This window comes from Haemorhous mexicanus, chromosome 3 (assembly GCF_027477595.1).
Source record: "Haemorhous mexicanus isolate bHaeMex1 chromosome 3, bHaeMex1.pri, whole genome shotgun sequence".
NCBI lineage: Eukaryota > Metazoa > Chordata > Aves > Passeriformes > Fringillidae > Haemorhous > Haemorhous mexicanus.
In genome coordinates, this window is record NC_082343.1 from 22223574 (window position 1) to 22242751 (window position 19178).

Genomic DNA, 19178 nt, shown 5'->3' on the forward strand with positions numbered 1-19178 from the left:
GAAGCAAGTGTTCCAGGTCATTAGCAAAGCACTTTAAGGGAGGATTCCATTTCCTTTCTCATGCCAAAGGTCAGCACCTTTTGTTTATAAAATAGAATTGATGTTAAGGGCAATTTTTCAACTGGTAAAGATTGTTTCTTATCATAAAAATAGGCCTTTGCATAGTTATTTCTGACATGCTTAGATAATTATGTAATTTAACGCTAAGGAAGGTGTTGATTTTATTTCTTCTTTTTTTTTAATAAATGTTAGACTTCATCATTACCTAGAGTAATCAACATTTGAAACCATTTACATAATTGCAATATTGCATATTGCTTCATCTATAAGGGTGATATTGTCACGTTCCATCAGACATAAGGTATTTTGGTATCAGGTTTTGCTTTAAAAGCAAAATGCTCTATTCTTTTTTTTTCCTTTTTTTTTGGAAGAATTAGGATTGAGGAGACATAAAAATAATATTTGCATGTTGGCAGTGCAGATGTGTGAGTAATTTATCACCATATCTCACCGGCCACATACTACTGATGATTGACACTGTGCTGCTGGTATAAAGCATTTTACCATCAGCTCTCATGATTTCTAACTGAGAGTATAATAAGCCAATTTACAGAAGACTACAGACTGTGATAACTTCATCAGAGGAAAGCAGATAAGCAGTGAACCCTTTGCTAAACCTAAATACTAATCTGCATTTGGTTAAACAAGTGCTTTTGCAGAGACAGCTGGAGTTTATTCAGTTTCTTCCTTTATTTCTAGAGCCTGAGGGCATGTTCCCTCCAGAGGTTGTCATCATCAACAGTACAGCTGTACGTGTCATCTGGACATCGCCTTCAAACCCGAATGGTGTTGTCACAGGCTACTCTGTGTATGTAAATAACCTGCAGTACAAGACTGGAATGAGCGAGCCAGGATCCTTTCTTTTGGCAGATTTGTCTCCATTCACCGTGTATGATATTCAGGTTAGAATATATTTTCTGGGTTGTGTGACATGCTTTAATTTTACTTATTTACTTCTACTTGGATTTCCAAGAAAAATATAATTCTGTAATTTTCTTTATGCACATGGACATATGTTTGCACTGATGCTTGTGTGCACATCCATACAAGGAATATATTTATTTTTAGCATATTTAGGTTTGTGTACACTTTTCATCACAAATTTCCATTATCTCCTTTTTCAAAGTGTCAAAACTCCATTTACTTTCCCTTAAATGCTCTGTACTTCAGCATTAGCAAAGCCCTAACATATATTACAAAGTGGCAAAGATTCTACTCCTACTCATTAAAAGAAAATTGCAATTGTTTAAGAAACATCAGGCATGCATGATATATCTGTACAGTGAAACAATGATGTTGCATTTGACACCCCATTATCAATTTTTTTTCCTTATCCTTTTGAGGAGGCAGCAGAGCTGATCTCTGAAATCATCACAGTACTTTCTATGGTCCTAATATGTGCAACATTTTTTCTTTGCTTTTCTCTTTCTCTCTCTTTGCCTTACTAGTCACATATCTAGTGAAAGGCAAAATACTGTGGGCAGAAACATAATAATGGAAATAATTTAAAAAATAAGTCTTTGTGTCCTGACTTTGTATTATTCTCTTCAAGAAATGGATTTTAACACTTAATTGTAACTATTCCTGTCTATTTCCTGGAGGTTTGGTTTACATTATTATATATGAGATAAACTTAGTGGTACCATGTATACTTAATTCTGAAAATTTGCAGCCAGTTACTCCATGCCATAAATAAACATCACAGTAACAGGCACACTGTAACAGATTTCCACGTTCCAGCCCCTCTGAAGCAGTGTACCTCCATCCATGAATACACATATGACTTTCTGAATGCCACTTGGAAACACATTTGTCTTTTCTCAATAACAATGCAAATTCAGTGTACTGCCTCACTTATAGACCCTCTATATTAATTTACCATGGCCACCTTCTGTTGCTTGAGATGTTAATTATTCTTCTCTTCTGCTGTGCTAATATTTATATCTGCATCAATGTGATAGGTAAAACCAAAATAAGATGCCATTATTTTTTTTTTCCTTTTGATTCTTTTTCTTCTTTTCCCGCGAACAATGTTATCTTGGATGCATGTGCATCTCAATGGTAATCTTACTGCATTATTTTGCATTTTCATGCTTTTTTTATTTGGAGCAACTTCCCTGTTGACCATACAGAAACAATGTTATGATCCTTCACTACCTATTTCACTTTTCTTAGTTTAATACCAAGAATTGAAGGAATATCAATTTATTTCTGTGACATGTTTTCATAAAAAATTGTATCATTTCTATTTGCATTTCTTACTTTTAATTTACAAAATAGACATGAAGGAATAGAACACACTAAGGAAAAATTATTTTTATTTTTATGTCAGAATATATGGTAGGAATAGAAAGATTACTCAAGACCTCAAATGAAAGCACATTTTTTTTCAGTATTGCATACTGGAGTCTACATATACATGCAGAAAAACAAGTTCATTGCAACTCTTTTGGTGATAATTTAATAGAAAACACCAATTAGTGCACGAGGGATGCACGTACCCTTCTTTTGAAAGTGGTGTGGGAGAATGTGATACAGTGCAGTATATCTTTGGCAGATATACTTATCTCAAAGCTGCAGTATTTTCCTGGCTGCATGGACTCTCTTAAATAGAAAATAATTATATCTTGGGTGAAGAGAAAGTCTAAACAAGTAGTGGAGCTAAAAAATTTCTGCAGCTGAATATGTGAACATCATGTTCCTCTCCATCAGATTGAAGCCTGCACGGTGTATGCCTGTGTGAGGAGCAACGGGACCCAGATCACCACTGTGGAAGATGAGCCAAAGCAGCTGTCAGCACCCATTATTCACATAATTGGCTCAAGGTACTGTGCTATAGGTGGCTTTCATGTATCAGGGACATTTGTAGTGAGAACGGGGACCAGAATGTAAAGTTGTCTTCTCAAAATTGACTAAGGTGCTTGAAAGAATTCAGTATGCACTTTGAAAATGTTTTTAGTGGTTGTTATCTTTGGTCTTGGAGTTTTTTCACTGAAAGATCAATCAAAGAAGTCTCACCCTTGGTTGATTGTACATACCCATTTGGGTATCACTGTGCTGTGGTAATAAATAAGGCATTAGTGGAAATAGTTAGGAGAAGAAGTGTAGTGGAATGAAAATTATCACATTCTGCTGTCAGTTAAGAAGAGGAAGATTAATGTTCAGGGAGCAATGTGATGCTGATAATGGAAACTTAGAATAATTCTGGGTAAAAAAAATTCACCTATCACAGCAGTAAGAATTAGTAAGCTATCTGAAAAGGCATGCATATCTATGTCTCCTTGAACTACTGTTTGCAAACTGCCTGTCCACTACATCCACTGGCGTGGGCAAACTTCTCAATTGTAAAGGGAGCATCAAATTTGCAGTCCTTAGAAGCAGCCAAATAGTAGCTTATACAGTGATTCTTTGGGAGTTAATATCTTTCAAAGACAAAATAAAACTCAACTTGCAAACACGTTTTTCCGAATTACCCCAACAGTAAAGCAGTTAACCTCCTGTGTTTGTGTTATTGTTGCTGTGATTTTCCTCTTCTGGTGGAGTATGCTCATTAGCAGTGTTTCTTTCATCAAAAGAAAAACAAATCTTTTGAAAATAACTGGTATCTAACATCTGAGCCTTCAGAAATGGCCAACAGAATGGAGTTGCTACTCCAGTCTCTTAAGGACTTCAGCTTCTTATTTGCTATTTGTATGTTTTGCTTGAATTGAGCATTTGTCTCTGTATAAGGGTGAAATTAGGCTTGCTATTTTTCTGTCACACATATAGATACAGTCAAAGCTTGTTTGATGATAAGAACCCAGTTCAGGATCTCATCTTTTGCCCTTGGCTTTAACTTATGTATGCCTTTGTCTGTATCGTCTGTGCTTGTCTGTACTGCAAACACTTATGCATGTTTCTTCTATTATATATAGACTAAATATGTCATAACACATGAATGCAAAAGGATCAAAAATGCCTTCCTACTTTATAATCTGCTCAGCCAGAAACAGACTCTGTTTCTGCACTGCCTTTTCCTACATGTCATATTATCATCAGCTGTTCTTCTATCCCAAAAGAATACTAACTACTGATCGATTGCCCGGACATGTCTGGCCGTGGCCTACATGTGCCCCGGGTAGTTCATTTATTTGCCACGGTGGATTTGCTAGAGTGCAATTTAATCAATAGCTAATTCATTAATTCTGGTCCTCGAGTATGTAGGGATTGTGCAGTATAAAAATGACTGGCTGGCTTCAGCTTTGATTGAAATATGACAAACACTACAGCTGACAGCCTTGGCAGGTGCTGGGCTGAATATGAATTTTGCTTGTTTATCCTCTGTAAAAGAAAAAGCTTGGGCAAAAAAAACCCCAGTTTGTTGGGACAAGAGGACATTTTAATACATATCTGTCATCAGAGAGCAAAAAAAGGCATTTCTAGAGTATAGGCTCATGGGACACCTGAGATATAATAAAACCTGTGCAGTTCATTGTCTTTAATTGGAATCATGACGTTTTCCCCTCTTCTGAATCAGTTTGGGGGGCTGTATTATTGATGAGAATGCTGTAGGATAATGTCTTTGTGGCATTCACAAATAATTGTTTTAAAATTTGCCTCAAGGTGCTACATGACAGAAATTATAATTTCACCCACCAACTTAGAAGTCTTTCTGATAGCTGCTCCATCCACACTGTGCTAATGAAGGTTATACCACCAGAACCATTATAAATACCTTATTTTTCCACCCCTTATACTTAATAACTCAGCTTCAGGCTGAAACTTGGCACAAAAGGTCGCAGTCCTGATATAATTATTTTATAATGCCAAACTTCAAATAGAAAACAGTGTGGCACCCAGTCCTGGAGTCCTAAGTCAGGTTATGCTTTGCTGTGTTTCTTGCCTGCATTTAAGGTTTTTTGTGGGGAGAGGTTGCATTGACCATGTTTAGGTTGAAACAAATGCCTCTGAAATCAGATATGCTTTTGGTTTGTTTTGTTTTCAATTAGGACCTAAAGGTTTGATTCTGTAGACAAGTATTGGATTTTATTGCACAGTTTAGAAAGTTTTCTGAGCACTGAATGCGTGTGAATACTGACTGAAAGTTTGGGTGGTGGATTTAATTCTGGTGGTTTGTTGGAAAGTAGTTCATTCCACTTTAAAACACTCTTCTTTCTCTTTTTCCTTGTAATACAGCAGTTCTGTTACATGCCTAATTCAAAGGTTGATGGCTCAGAAAACACCATGGCCTAATCTAGGGAAAATCCCTCACAGGTTTTTGAAGAGAGGGCCCTTTAAGTATCTTGGGGGGAACCAGAAACCCTGGTCAGGGTGTGATGGAAAGCTCAAAGAAGATAAGGCCATGGGAGAAAAGTTGAGTGAATTCTTTGGCTTGGTGTTCGGTATCATGGGACTTTAGAAGGTTACCATATCTGTTGCTATTTGTGGGTGAATGAGGAGGAGGAATTATTTCAAATGAACATGATAGTGAAAAAGGTTTTTAAAAAATGGACAAAACAGAAGTGGATAAATGGAAAAAATGGATAAAACATAGCAACAAATTCTTTGGATTATGGTATTTGCTCATGAGAGCTAAAGGAAATCAAATATGAAGGTGTCAAACTGCTGTGCCATGTTAAAAAGCCTTTAAATTGGCCTCATTGCTGGACAAATGGAAGGTGAGAAAATGTAGTGCAGATTTCAGCAAGGGAATGCTGCGAACTGAAGACCAGGGAGTCTGATTTTCCATACTGGGAAAATGGTCAGAGAGCCAGAAGACACCTGATCGCTCTCCCTGCTTTAGTCATGGGAAACACGAAGCACTGAAAGGTTTCTCCAGGAAGTTTGTAGCAACAGCAGAGGCTTGATGCCATTTATCAGAGTGTCTGGACTGTGTCATACTGCCTGCTCTAATTATGTCAGCCCCGCATCCACCATGCAGCAGGTACTTAACTCCTGTGCAATAGTGCTGCAGCAGTTGCTCAGTATGTGCGATCTCCTGATGAGGTAAAATATTTCCCCACTAGCCATTAATAATAGCAGTGTCCCCTATCTTAAGACTGTTAGGTGAATCTTGTGATTTTTTTTTTTTTTTTTTTTTTTTTTTTTTTTTTACTTCCAGCTCCTATAAAGTCAAGTCATTGATTTTTTGAATTTAACTCTTGCATGTGATGAGACTAATGGAACATTCTCTGAAGAGAAGTCTTGATATATCTTTAATCTTCATTGTTTAACTTTTACTACTGAATTGAGAAAACAAAAATAAAATCAGGAGTCCTTTTCTGCCTTATGGGCGCTTGGAGCTGGTGATGAAGCAGGAAAAGCCCAGAAGTTTATTTCCAAAGTCTGTTTATCAAAATGTATCTGAAGCGTTATCAAAATAAAAAAAATACTGTTATGTTTCATGGGTTAAAAAAAAATCTACCTGGAAATGTTAAAAATAATTGTCTTTACATTTTTGAGCCCAATTATTTCACTTTGCTCTCCTTCACAAAAGCAAATACACTTTCATAGATCAGTTTGAAATTGTTCTTTATCTCCTGAAAGTGCTTTCTTGGACTTGTAGTATGAAGCAGATAGTTTCTGTGAACCTTGCTAGGCTGCCTTGCTTGTGTCAGTATTTTCACCTCAGTGACAGCAGTGGGACTCATCCAGCATAGGAACTTCCACACATGGCAGACACTTGGAGTGTTCTCTGGGCAGACAAGGGTCGTACCCCACCTCTGGGGTGTTGCACGATTTTTGTCTATACCTGCAATTTGTGAGTCTGCTTCTGCAGGTGGGTGCTTCCCAGGGTAGGCACAACTCCAGTGAATCCCACAGGGAGTGACTGGGTGGAAGGAGAGGACAGGCAGGCTCTGTGCCCGTGTTCCTGCAGCTGTGTCAGAGGCACCACGCACGGCACAGCTGCCTGCGCACTAAAGCGCCCATTGTGTCCCATTAAATCTGCACCTGCTCAAGATTTTCAGCTCAGCCTTCAGATGGGGGATATCAAAAAGCCTCTGCAGTACCATGAAAACCCTGCTGTTATTTTTTAAACTGAGCTGTGCCCTGCTCTTGCTGTGTTGCCACACTTTGCCATGGGTGGCAAGCATCAGAAGGCGTAGACATAGCTGAAACACCCATAAAATTGTGAAAGAGTCTGCTTGTCTATGAGCCTGTTCTGGAAGGTCATGCTGAGCTTTACCTCGTTGGCACTGGTCAGTGAATTCCCATTCCACACAATTTCCTTTTTCAACTGCATATTTTCTTTATATCAGGCTATGTCCACTCCAGTTGTGTATCTATCATATAATAATGAAGTGATTTCTTGTTAAAGGAAGGAAATACATACTGAGCTCTGCAGAAAAGGCAAAATGTTTAAATCATTGTCTTAATTCTTGGGCCTAATTTTAAATTATATTTGAGAGAAATATGATTTGAAAAGCCGCAAACAACTGGCACAATACTCTGAAAATATACTCATGAGGGTCTGAATGAAACTTGCAGAAAGCAAATCATTCAAAATTAAGACTGGGAATGCTTTCTTTGGTGCTGTGATCTATTCTGTGCAAAGACCAGGAGAGAGTTACAATGGCATTTATAAAGTTTAAAGTACTGCTCTTCTTTTCCTTTTCTTTTTACCATTTTTTCCTGAAGTTTATACAATGTATTTTCCTGCTTTTCTGTTTTTAAATGTAACACTGTTTAAATGTGGGTGAGTGCATTTGTGTATGTGATCATGTGTATGTGGTAGAATAGGCAGAGAATACAAAATAGCAATGGATGGAATATGGAATTGAATCTATGATTCAGGTGAAGACCTTGGAATGATAATGGCAACTCTACAAGCCACTTGTGAATTTATTCCCTCATAGGTGACATTAATTCCTGGTCTGCAAAGCCTTATTGCAGTGTGTGTTCCTCTGTTTATACCTCAAGCAAGTAAATAATAGTTCACTTATTTTTATTCTGTGAAGATGTCAAAGTTTATCTCAGCAGCTGCTGTTTCACTGTAGCATTTTCACTTTAAATTAATGCTAATTTCTGATGTCACTGGCATTCTGACAGTGACTGTGTAATTGGGACATGCAGATTAAAAAGAGGTACTTGGAGCCTAACTATGCCGTGTTGTCAGTTCTCCTATTGATCTACATGTAGCATTGGGATCTCCTTCTCTCTACCCAAAGAGTCACAGTGAAAGGAATTTGTGTCTTATGCAAGACTCCACAGTGATTATACAAGAAATGAAGTGTTCATTTGAAATATCAGTGGAAAAATTGTATTTTTGTTTCAAATGTCCCTTTTTTTTAAATTTTAAATTTATCATAGTCCTAAGTGATCTTTTCGAGGAAATATCTACTCATTTTTAGTAGTGATAGTCATGCTACAGCTGAGCATGATTTAATAGCCCTTAAGAGATTTTGTTCTTGAAACTGATGGTGGTCTGATGTCAAACCTGGAATCAGCTACAGGATTTTGTTTTACAGACAGTCTTTGCAGTCTGCTGCAGTAATACTTTTGCACTCAGAAGTCTTGAGTCTTAGTAGTGATAAACACTTCCATTTCTTACTTTTAATTTAATGTCAGTCAAAAGATTTAAGTACAGAAGGGAGCTTGTGCTTACTGGTGCTGTAATAAGTTTTAACTCTACACTGAAGAATACATCTCAAAGCAACATCCTTTTCTTTTTTTTTTTTAAACAAGGGAAAGTCAAAATTAAGACACGCCTGTTCTAAATGATGGCTGAGCACAATGTAAGCTGCACTTGCAAAGGCACAGAGGGAAAGGAGTTATGAAATGAAGTAAAATGCTAGATAGTTTACTACACATAAGTTTCCAGAAGTGGGAATTAGATGTCATTTAAACAGCAACATTTAAGGACTTGGGTTGTGTGTGTGATTTGTTTTCATGGAGTATTAGCTTATACTGACACTTTTTAAAAACTTTTAGACCTTTGATCTGTGGAATTTGTTATACAGAAGAACATTTTAGAAACTTCAAAATGTTTCACTCCATGTGAACTGGTGTAAAAAGGAACTGCTAGTCATTTAATGTAAGTAGCTACAGAGGCATAAATACATCCAAAAGTTGAACAGATGTGGATTTTCTTATTGCAGATCCCTTCAAATCAACTGGGCATCTCCAGGACAGCCAAATGGCATTATCCTAGGATATGAACTCCTACGTAAAGCATGGCAGAAGTGTACTTCATTGAAAACTCCAAGGAGCAACAAAAGTAATAGAATGTGCATCTCATTAGAATGTAAAAAGGGTGAAAATATCTGTGGAGAAGTGTGTTATCATCCAGAATCGGAGGTACTTCTATATTCTTAAGTTACTTATATAATGAAAAATTATATTTTTAGGAAGAGGTGTGTACACCAAACCTCTAGTTATCAGAGAAAAGGAAGTGGAGGGTTCTGCTTCTTTTGGTACTTTAAAATCAAGACTGATAGATATCTTGAAGTTCTTTAAAATCAACAATGGATATTTGAGCTCATTACAAGGATAGCTGTGCGTGAGTCAGCTGATGACAAGTGATTCTGTTAAGTCTTTGTTTGTTGACCTTATTTTTCCTTTTAAGAGAAATTGGTAAGCACATTTATGAACACATTCACATTTATGAATGTGTTCATTAACACTGGTTCGGTGCAGTGTTGAAGTGAATCTCCAAATTGTTTTAATTTATAACATGCTGGTTAAGGGTAGAAGTCATTTTAACACATGTAAATTGAATTCCTTGCACAGGAAGCTAAGCCAGAACCTGTGTTTCAAAATCTCTTCAAATATGTTGCAGGTCTGGATGGGGACTTTAGTTTCCCAACCACTACAAGGACCACCTCACTTCACAACATCAAACTTCTGAAGTTTCTTCCCTTCAGAAAGCTTTGCTTCATGTGTGTATTGCAGATGTTCTTCCCAAGAATTCAGGCTGTATAGGTGTTCCCAAGTAAATCATACAAGCCATGGATAATGAAGTTTGAGGAGTGCCACCTCTTGAGTCCACCAACACAGTCCCATTGTGACAAATTACATGGTGATACACATAGATCTCAGAATATATTTTTGCATCTTACTTGGACCAGTTGGCTTCAAATTGGGAGAAGCTGTTGACTCTTTCAAAGGCAGAGAGGCCCTGCAGAGAGAACTCAACAAATTAAGAGAGATGGGCAACCACCAACCCTATGAAGTTTAACAAGGGAAAGTGCTGGATTCTGTACCTGGGACAGGGCAACCCCTGTGAACACGTGGTAGTTCATATGGCTCCTTTAGCATAAAGTCATTGCACTTGACCACTGAAAGGCCACAGGAAATTTCTAGGTGTATGCAGAATTTGAGAAATGCTACCAAATCTATAAAGTTTCTCCTTGTGTGAGGAATTTTTCCTCAGATACTGCATGGCAAATGGTGGTTGTTAACATGGTTTGCTGGTTTTTTTTCTTCCCTCTCTTAAGTTATTCCTTGGTTAAATGCTTAATGACCAGATTCTTCAGTAGACAAAATCTATTTAGATTCAGCTATAAGCGGGTAACTGTTACATGACAATGATGAGCAACTCTGAATGGGATCTATTGTGATTTGTCAGAGGCATTTTTAAATTATGGCTGTTTTCAGGTTAATCTTCATATGAGTTCCTGTTTGGGAGTAGGATCAATAGCATAGCAGGAGCCTGTAATGGTTTTTATTGACAAATGAGGTAGAAAGCTCTTAGTTTGAAAGTAAGATTTAATGTCATGAAATAGTGTCTCTATTTGTCAAAGACATCATCACGTGTTCTGTGACTAAAGCAAACAGTATGTATTCACAAGATTTCCTGTCAGACAAGACAGTAATTAAGGGAATGAGTTATTTGAGGGGTTCAAATCAAAATATAAATTATTCCAGCCAACATAGCTTTAGCTTTTGAATTCCCTTGAAAGCACTACTATATTAAATATAAGTATTTTTAAAATCTTGCAAGAGAATTATGGGCAGCCCTTTTTTCTAAAAGGTAAAATTATTTATTTCAGGTTTCTGGCATAGTAGACTTTTACTACATCTTGGCAAGTGCTTGAAGTAAATTTGTATTAAATTAGTTTTAGAAGTTTTCCTCTTAATTTTTATTTTTTAGGTCTTCATACATTTATGGTAACTTTGAGCTTGGAGAGTGTTAATTTATTTTTATAGCTTCCTGGCTTTCTAATTTTTTCTAATTAATTTTGCATTTCGTTGTTCTAATGGTCTCTATTCTCCAAGCCTGTGGTAAGGAGTGGGTACTGTTTGTTAAGCAAGGGATATATAATAAATGACTGGAAGGTCCACAGGAAACTGAAGCACTCATACATAAAATGACATGGGGGTAATTTTTGTGGGTGAGTTGTTTAAAATTCCCCTCCCAGTGCTTTGTCTGGTTTTTTACATGTATCTACATTAGCCATCCAAAATGTCTGTAAGAGACATCTACAGAGCTCTTAATGCCTTTTGTGCTTTTTAAACTCAAGTCTGTGATAAGGACAACATGAGACACTGGCAGCCCTCTCTCATATTTTTGTAGAACTCACTGTCAGTCTTTATGCTGGTGTTTGTGGTCCTTGGATTTCACAGTCTGCTGGACAGAAGCAAAAGGCAACACTGAGCAGTGTGCACTTGTTCCAAAAGCTTCTTATCTCAATGCCAGGTGCACTTCATAGAACCACAGAATGGTTTGGTTTGGAAGGGATTTTAAAGACTATCTCATTCCAACCCCCGGCCATGGGCAGGCACACCTTCCACTAGACCAGGTTCCTTAAAGTCCCATCCAACCTCAACTATTCACCATGCATTGTACTGCCAAATGTGAAGAGATGCTACTGAGAATTAAATGCTGAGCAGCAGATTCAGATCCAGAATAATAAACAAGTTTTTTGATAATAGACTGGTCAGCAAAAGCAGGCAGTTGAATATAAATAGACAAAGAGGTTATGGAGTTCTCACTTTTGCTTGAGTCACTTATTGCACCTTGTTTACAAGAAAAAATCTGGATCTAATTTCCCTCTTACAATTTTCTTGAAATAATGAGTATAAAGTGATGGAAAACCAGGCCTTTTATGTAAAATTATTTTGAGATATGTCTATGGTTATTTATTAATCTTTCCTTATGGTTTTATGGATTACGTTTGGCATCATTAGCTTGCTGTTGTAAAGCACTGCAGAAAAAGAGGGATTTGTTATGATCCAGCTACATAAGAGATCTTCAAAATTTAATCCACTCCAGTAAAAGAAATACCAGGGTGTATTGTCAGTGTGCAGCAGAGTGGGATGCGGGGACTCTTCATCCAGCACTGCCTGAGCTGGGTGCAGCCAAGTGGTGCAGCTCTGTGAGAAAGGCAGTGGGAAGCAGCCTGACTGCACTGCTGTGTGTGCTCTGCACTTGGGATCCAGGCTAGAGCCTCTGCTTGGGACTGTGCTCTGCAAAGAAGCCACCTCGCTCCAAGCCACCTGGGGAATCTCTAAAAGCACAAGTGACCTTTTCACTGCAAGGGACATGGGTACATGCACATGCATGGGCACATGCACTGATATTAAGCCCAGTGAAGACCAAACATTTGTCCCGTCCTAAATAATTTTTGCATCAGATCCCTACTACTTCTTTCTAGTTGTTATCCAGTTTTCTGCTTCAATGTTAGGATTCTTTGTTATTTTAACTAAAGCTAACACATTGTTGTTCCTAGTATCCTTACCCTGGTGTTTAATCAGACTTGCATGGATTTATTCCTTGAACACAGAAACAATTTAGAAATATTTTTGTGTGTGTATTTTTGCAGAAGAACTGAGAATACACCCTGATGTTGAATTTTGTTGGCTGCCAGGAGGGTCCCTATGTCCTGTGGACCTTTTACAGTGACAAACTGTGCTGTTTGAGTATTCCCAAGTTGCCAAAATTGTCAGTCTTTCCCTACATGTAGAGAAAGATGTGATCCATAAATATCCATGTAGAGAAAGATGTGATCCTTTTCAGTAAGATGTGATCCATAACTCCACCCATATGTGAAGTCTCATGACCATGAGGTTTGCAGAGGTACTTCAATTAACAAGGGAGTGTTGCCTGAGTCTCACCCATCAGGTAGCATAATCTCAGTATCAATAGGAAAGGCATTCCTGTATTAACCATGGAGCTACCAAACCACGCATCTGCTTTTGCTGACATCCTGAGGTGAACTCTGAAAATAAGGAGACAGGTACAGTAAAAATGTAATTAAAGGAGTGGCATAAGGGCTAATTATTTCTGCTTCCTTTGCATCGTGATTCTGAGCATCAGTGGTTAAAAGGGTCCTGACTGAAGGTGTTAATATAGCTTTAGCACTTTTTATTTTCAAGTGCAACAAGCTGTATAAATCTGTAGTTAATGAACTAATCAAACAAAACTGACATTAGTAGGAATTACAGGCTTATCCCTTTACTATTGTAATTAATGTGCCATTTAATAAAAACACCAGCAGGACTCTTTTTTAAGGACGGGAGGAGTAAAACAGTGGCTTGATAGCCAGCTTCAAAAGCTGTCAGCAGTGAAACATAACACATCTTGACACTGGTGAAGGGTATCCCATCAATATTTATGAAAAATTTACTATTAATGTTAGCAATATTGTGCAAATTCTTTTCAAGTTCTTTCAGGCATAGAGAACCTTTAAAAATATTACACTTCTTGTTGTAACACACCTGAAAGCCAGGAAATGAAACTCATTTTAGGAAGATAATATATAGTGATTTGTAAGAGAATAACAATAATTTCTGCTCATGGATTTTAGATCTAAGTCTGTATCAATTACCAAAAGAGAACAACAGTTTGAGAAAAAAAAAATGCCTGAGTACACTTAGCTGAAAAAGGTGTCTGTATAGATTCAGAGATAATTTAAGTAAAAAAAAAAGAATGAGCCTTGCTAATTTAAAATATTCCCTCTCACATGAAAACATGATGGGTCAATCATTACTCTGGTGTTTGCTCCACAGGCAGAAATTTTTAATGAACTCCTGTAGCTAATAGGAATTCCTGAGAGTGTTTTGTGAATTGCTATTTCACAAAGTGGCCCTGGCAGCAAGCGTTTGACAAGAAGGATAAACATGGCTGCCTAGCACATCTGTTTATTTGAGTAAATCAGTCTTAGCTCAACTGGCATGTGTCCATAAGGCCAGATAATATCCTTCAGCAAAGTCTTCAGTAAGCAGAGGGATCAGGGATGACACAATTGTAATTAAAAGAGAGTTGCTTAGAAAAGTTTGGAGTATTTTTAAAAATTGTTACAATATTGTGTAATCCTGCCTGCCAGATTTGATATGTAGTACTCTGTGCTAGTGTCATGGCTGACTGGGTCTTTCTCAGGCATCATCATAAGCCTTCCTTTGTGCCCAACCCTTCCCAGTCCCTGTGCTCCTGCATCACAGTCCCTCTGTGTGCTTGGGTGGGAAGAGAATGACAGGACTGATTTTTGAGTTTGTGAAGTTACTGACATTTTTAAGGGCTCCCGTGACAGCTAAGGATAAACATCTTGTATCATGTCCATAGATAGTAAAGATCTTCTGGTTACCAAGTGTATGTTGAGCATTCAACCCTCTTTACAAGGGTGAGATCTCCAATCTGTCACAAATGCTGGTGGCACTCTATTTGTTCACTCCAGGGCTTCTGCTTCCATGTACAGGATAACCCCACCCAGTTGGGGCTGTCGCATTTAGATGTAAGAGGATGAGCTCATAATAACCTTTTGCCACTGTAACTTTCAATCCATCTGCTTGTCTTCTTTTTCTGTGATGCAATTTTAGCATTACTTGAATGGTTTGGGGGTTTTTTATGGATTGATAATGCAGAATCCTTGGGCTGCCTATCGATGCAAATAGAGACTTTCTCTAGAGGACTGCCAAAAAAGTGTTCTTTAACAATTTACAGCTGACTGCAGAGGATGTTATGAAACTACATAATAATAGCACTGACTGTATCAGTTGGTAATGCCAGATGAGAATCTGAATGTGTTCTAGAACTGACTGGGCCCCTCTTTGGAAACTATCCATAGGTTGTTGAGAAATACTGAGGATCTTATATATTTTTAACTAGAGAAAGTAGCTGCTGAAACTTTTGTAACACACCTGGATGTACAGCTGGGGATTTTGTGCGGGAATTGAGGAGGAAAAGGAGAGACACCAATAATAATAATAATAATATTAATAATAATAATAATAATAATAATAATAATGGAATCTTACAAGCAGTGTTTCAAACTGAATGCTGTAGAGTTAGTACTAAAATGGCCCTCCTGGTATTGGTGTGAAATATGCAGAGCAGCCTTTTCTACAGAGGATTCAAAAGGCAAGTGGCATTTCTTAAAACTGGAAGCATCTCATGGAAAGTAAAATGGCTGCTCAAGCATTTGAGCGTGGATAAAGCCAAAGATGTGCACCTTTCTTTATCTGAAAGGTGGAAAGACTGTGTTCAGGTGGAATTTGAGTGAAGGCCATCAGTAAAAAGAATGATAGATGGGATGACAAATGAAATCCATGAAAAGAAGAGGTGGTATCGGGCCGGACAGATCACAGAGGGAGATACCAGACAATCCCAAGGGGCACAAATTGGGACCAAGAATGCCCAAGGAACATGTGTTTGGCCTCCTTTCATGCAGGCAGGTACAGAATTTATGGTTGCTGTCTCAAGCTCAGGTAGCAATAAAATGGACAAGACAGAGGCCATTTTTACAAATGTCAAGAACCTTTGCTAAAGGTGACCTATTCTGAGCAAAGTGGCCCAATAGGACTTGGGTTTGCATTTTTAAGAATGCTTTTTAGCCACTTGGAAATACAGAGAGACCAGGTAAACTTTCAGATTTCTTTAGAGCCAATTGTAGATTAAGAAAAACAGCCTGGAGTGCATGCCAGTCATTGCAAAATATCCAAAAGTTAGGAAACAGAGAAGAGTTCTAAAGCGAAATTTTATTTGACATCTTAGCTAATGATCTGGAAGAAAGAACAGTAGGTTAATGAAATTCATAGATTGGGTTATATTACTAGTGACAAAGTGGACAGCAAAATAATATAATAGTGCCTACAGAGATCCAAAATTCCTGAAAATTATGAAATTTAGCTACATTGGTAGTCTAAAATTGATGCTGAAGGAGAAAATGCATTGGAAAAGCAGAAAGCAGTGTCACATTTCAAAGCATATAAAGTTATAAAACCTAAAAATAATAATGAGGAAACAGGAACCTCTGCTGTCCTATCAGATGTTAATTGAGGGTTACCTATTGTTTATGTATTGTAAATTGTAACTTCAGAACCTAACCTAATACTCCCAAGAGTCATGGAATAATGACCATTCAAAAGTCAACAAAACAAAGCATCATCCTTCTGAAGTCAAAGAGAGTTTACAACATCACAAAACCAATATTTTTGTTTGTATTCATTTTTATTAGCATTATAAGACAAAAGAGATGCCCTGAGACTATTAATATACATTTCTAAAAGTTTTTTTACTCAAGTAATAGTTAAAGTACCTAGGTAAACAAAAGATCCTTCAGAGGAACACTTTCTTTCTTTGCTGCTAAGCTAACCTTATTTAGGACATGGTAAAAGTCAGTAGTGGAAGAGGTCCATTTCAAAAGAAAGCAAAGGAGGAACTCTGCTCTAACATCTCTGCTCTCCTGCCAACTCCATTTCATGTCTAGCTGGAAGAAGCTGATGTAAGTTGCACTGGCTGTAGGTTCCAAGTTTACCATTTTTATGGTTATTCTACTGACTGTACTGTATGATTTGCTGGGTATTCAGTGAGCCCCTCCACTGACACAGGAGTAAGTGTACAAATAAATATTTGATTGTTCAAGCATATAATTTTCCTGACAGCACCTAGAAAGAAGTCTACAGTTAAAAGGCCTTTTCAAAATTAATTTCCATATAAATTTTATTCTGAAAATAAGTCCTTCTATAAATACTATTCTCTTGAGATCACATTGTCTGAAGAACTATGTTCATAATTAAGTGATCATGTGCTATAAGAAGATAATTCCACTTATTTTTATGTGAAAGAAAACCCAAAAGTTCATATTAGGAAATACTGTTTTTTAGCTGTAAGGATTTCATCATAAATGAAAAAAAAAATAAACAAGAATAGAGAAGAAAAAAAAAGGGCCAGGTGATGGTAGACTAAATCCACATTGCAATCTTCTCCACACTGAGAGACTCGAACAGCCTGTAAGGCATATAAAGATGATTCATATTAATGGACTATTTTATTAAGGTGCAGTGTGGTTGAAGGCCACAGAATAGCAGCATTCTGTCAGATACACAGTATTTTATTGAAGTCTGATAATGCTGGAGGGCACAGAATTTTAGCCAAGTTGCATTTTATTCAACTGCAGTCCTATTAGTGTCTGCACTAGGATACGTGTTTCCAAATACATTGTTTGGGCAGACAACACATTGTGTTCTGTTTAACAGATACTGCCTTCTTACTGATCTTCTTCTTTTTTTTTTCTTTTTTTTTTCCCCTTACTTCTTACTTCTAGGTATGTTGTAATGGGATTCTGCACAACAATAAACCTGGCTACCAATGCTGTGAGGACAAGTACATTCCATTTATTCTTAATTCACCAGGGGTTTGCTGTGGTGGGCAGATACATGCTGTGCAACCGAAACATCAGTGTTGTGGTGGTTATTACACCAGAGTTTTAGTAGGTAAGAGACAACTCCTTTCCACTACTTGAATGAAACAAAACAGCAAAGTTGATGTATTTGTTAAACCAAGGAGAATGAAAACAATAAATGTGAGACTTATATAGATGTCTTCGAGACTTGTGCTCAGTGCAAAGGAAATTGCACTCACTTTGCCTTCTAAACACAGTACACTCTGTTTATACAAGAAAGGCTTAATTGATGAAACCTGGTGATTGGGTCATTTCCTGCAGAACTAATTTGTGCCAAACAATGCTTAATTGCAGTAAGTGCTGCATAATGGGGAGGGCAGTTCTCCTTAACAGGAACACCATCAGGCAATTTAGTGGTGAAGTTTAGTTCTCTGCTTGAATTGACCCCACATGATTTTCCGTAGCCATTTCTGTTGTTGAACAATTGTTAGCTTTTGGTGTTGATATTCTGGATGACATAACTTCTGCTTGTTTCTACGTTGTCTACTCTTTGTTTCTACTAATGTTACAGATCAAAGTATACCTCCCACGTGCATTAACTTTGATGGTAATTTATCCTTTTCTTATTCTCAGAGCAATTTGGGAAATTTGCCAAAAGTGTGCTTCTGCATTACTGTCCAGAGTTTGGTTTCCAGTTTGTTGGTGGGTCATTGTTGACAGGGAAGGGAGGAAAAGGGGGAGGAGAGATCCCTTTCATGGGGCCAGTGTTCAGAGCATATAAGTCTTTGTAGGCAATTGTCAGGTCAGGAGCTAAAATGCTTCCATTACTCACGAGCTGGCACACATTCCGTAGGCTCAGAAATGCTTGACATTTTGCCAACACGTTCAGCACATCCCAAGTTCTGATCTTTGGAAAAGTAATTAATATATCACAATATTAGAATGCCTTCCATGATGTCATCAGAAAAGTGCTCACATGGAAGAACCAGAGAAGTGTATTTTGCTGACCTCATTAATCTCAGTATACTGAAATGGAGAGATTATACTGTGACCTCTGTCCCCATCCAGTGGTCTATGTTAACCAGCTTAATGTTGTTTACATCAAGAAAGAAAAGCACAGTGGAACAAAATGTCTTATGTCTGAAAGAAGTTCTTGTTCAGTCAGCAGTCCACAAGCATGAAACAGTGAATGTTTGAACATGATTTTAAACAAATTTTCTAAGTATACTTGCCGCATTATTTTTCTATACTCTAAAGGGCAGCAACATGAACACTGTTGGTCACTTTCTTCTTTTTTATTTTTATAAATATGCTAATAACTTCAAGCTAAATGTTAATGTGGGTCATTCTTTGATAAGGATAACAATTAACTGGTAAGACTGCATAGTAGTTTTCAGAGGGAGAACATTTTCAAGCCTAGCTTGGAATGGAACCCATTTTGAGAGGTTAATGAAAAGGTTACTGATCCTTTGTGTCTTATGTCTAATAGTTCTTTAAAAAAAATAGTTTTATTTCCAATAGATGTAAGCTACAGTCTGTGTTTTAATACTTTCTCTGTGTAGCAACTAAATTAGCTTC

General features: G+C 37.4%; 1 protein-coding gene across 1 annotated transcript in view; it reads left to right on the top strand.

Moving 5' to 3' along the window:
* USH2A (usherin) overlaps nucleotides 1-19178 on the top strand; it is a 373434-nt gene that overhangs the window by 262321 nt on the left and 91935 nt on the right. Inside the window, exons 45-48 of the mRNA XM_059841048.1 lie at nucleotides 760-962; nucleotides 2773-2885; nucleotides 9138-9336; nucleotides 17523-17691. Of these exons, the coding sequence (XP_059697031.1) occupies nucleotides 760-962; nucleotides 2773-2885; nucleotides 9138-9336; nucleotides 17523-17691 (684 nt within the window). The remainder of the gene's footprint in view (nucleotides 1-759; nucleotides 963-2772; nucleotides 2886-9137; nucleotides 9337-17522; nucleotides 17692-19178) is intronic.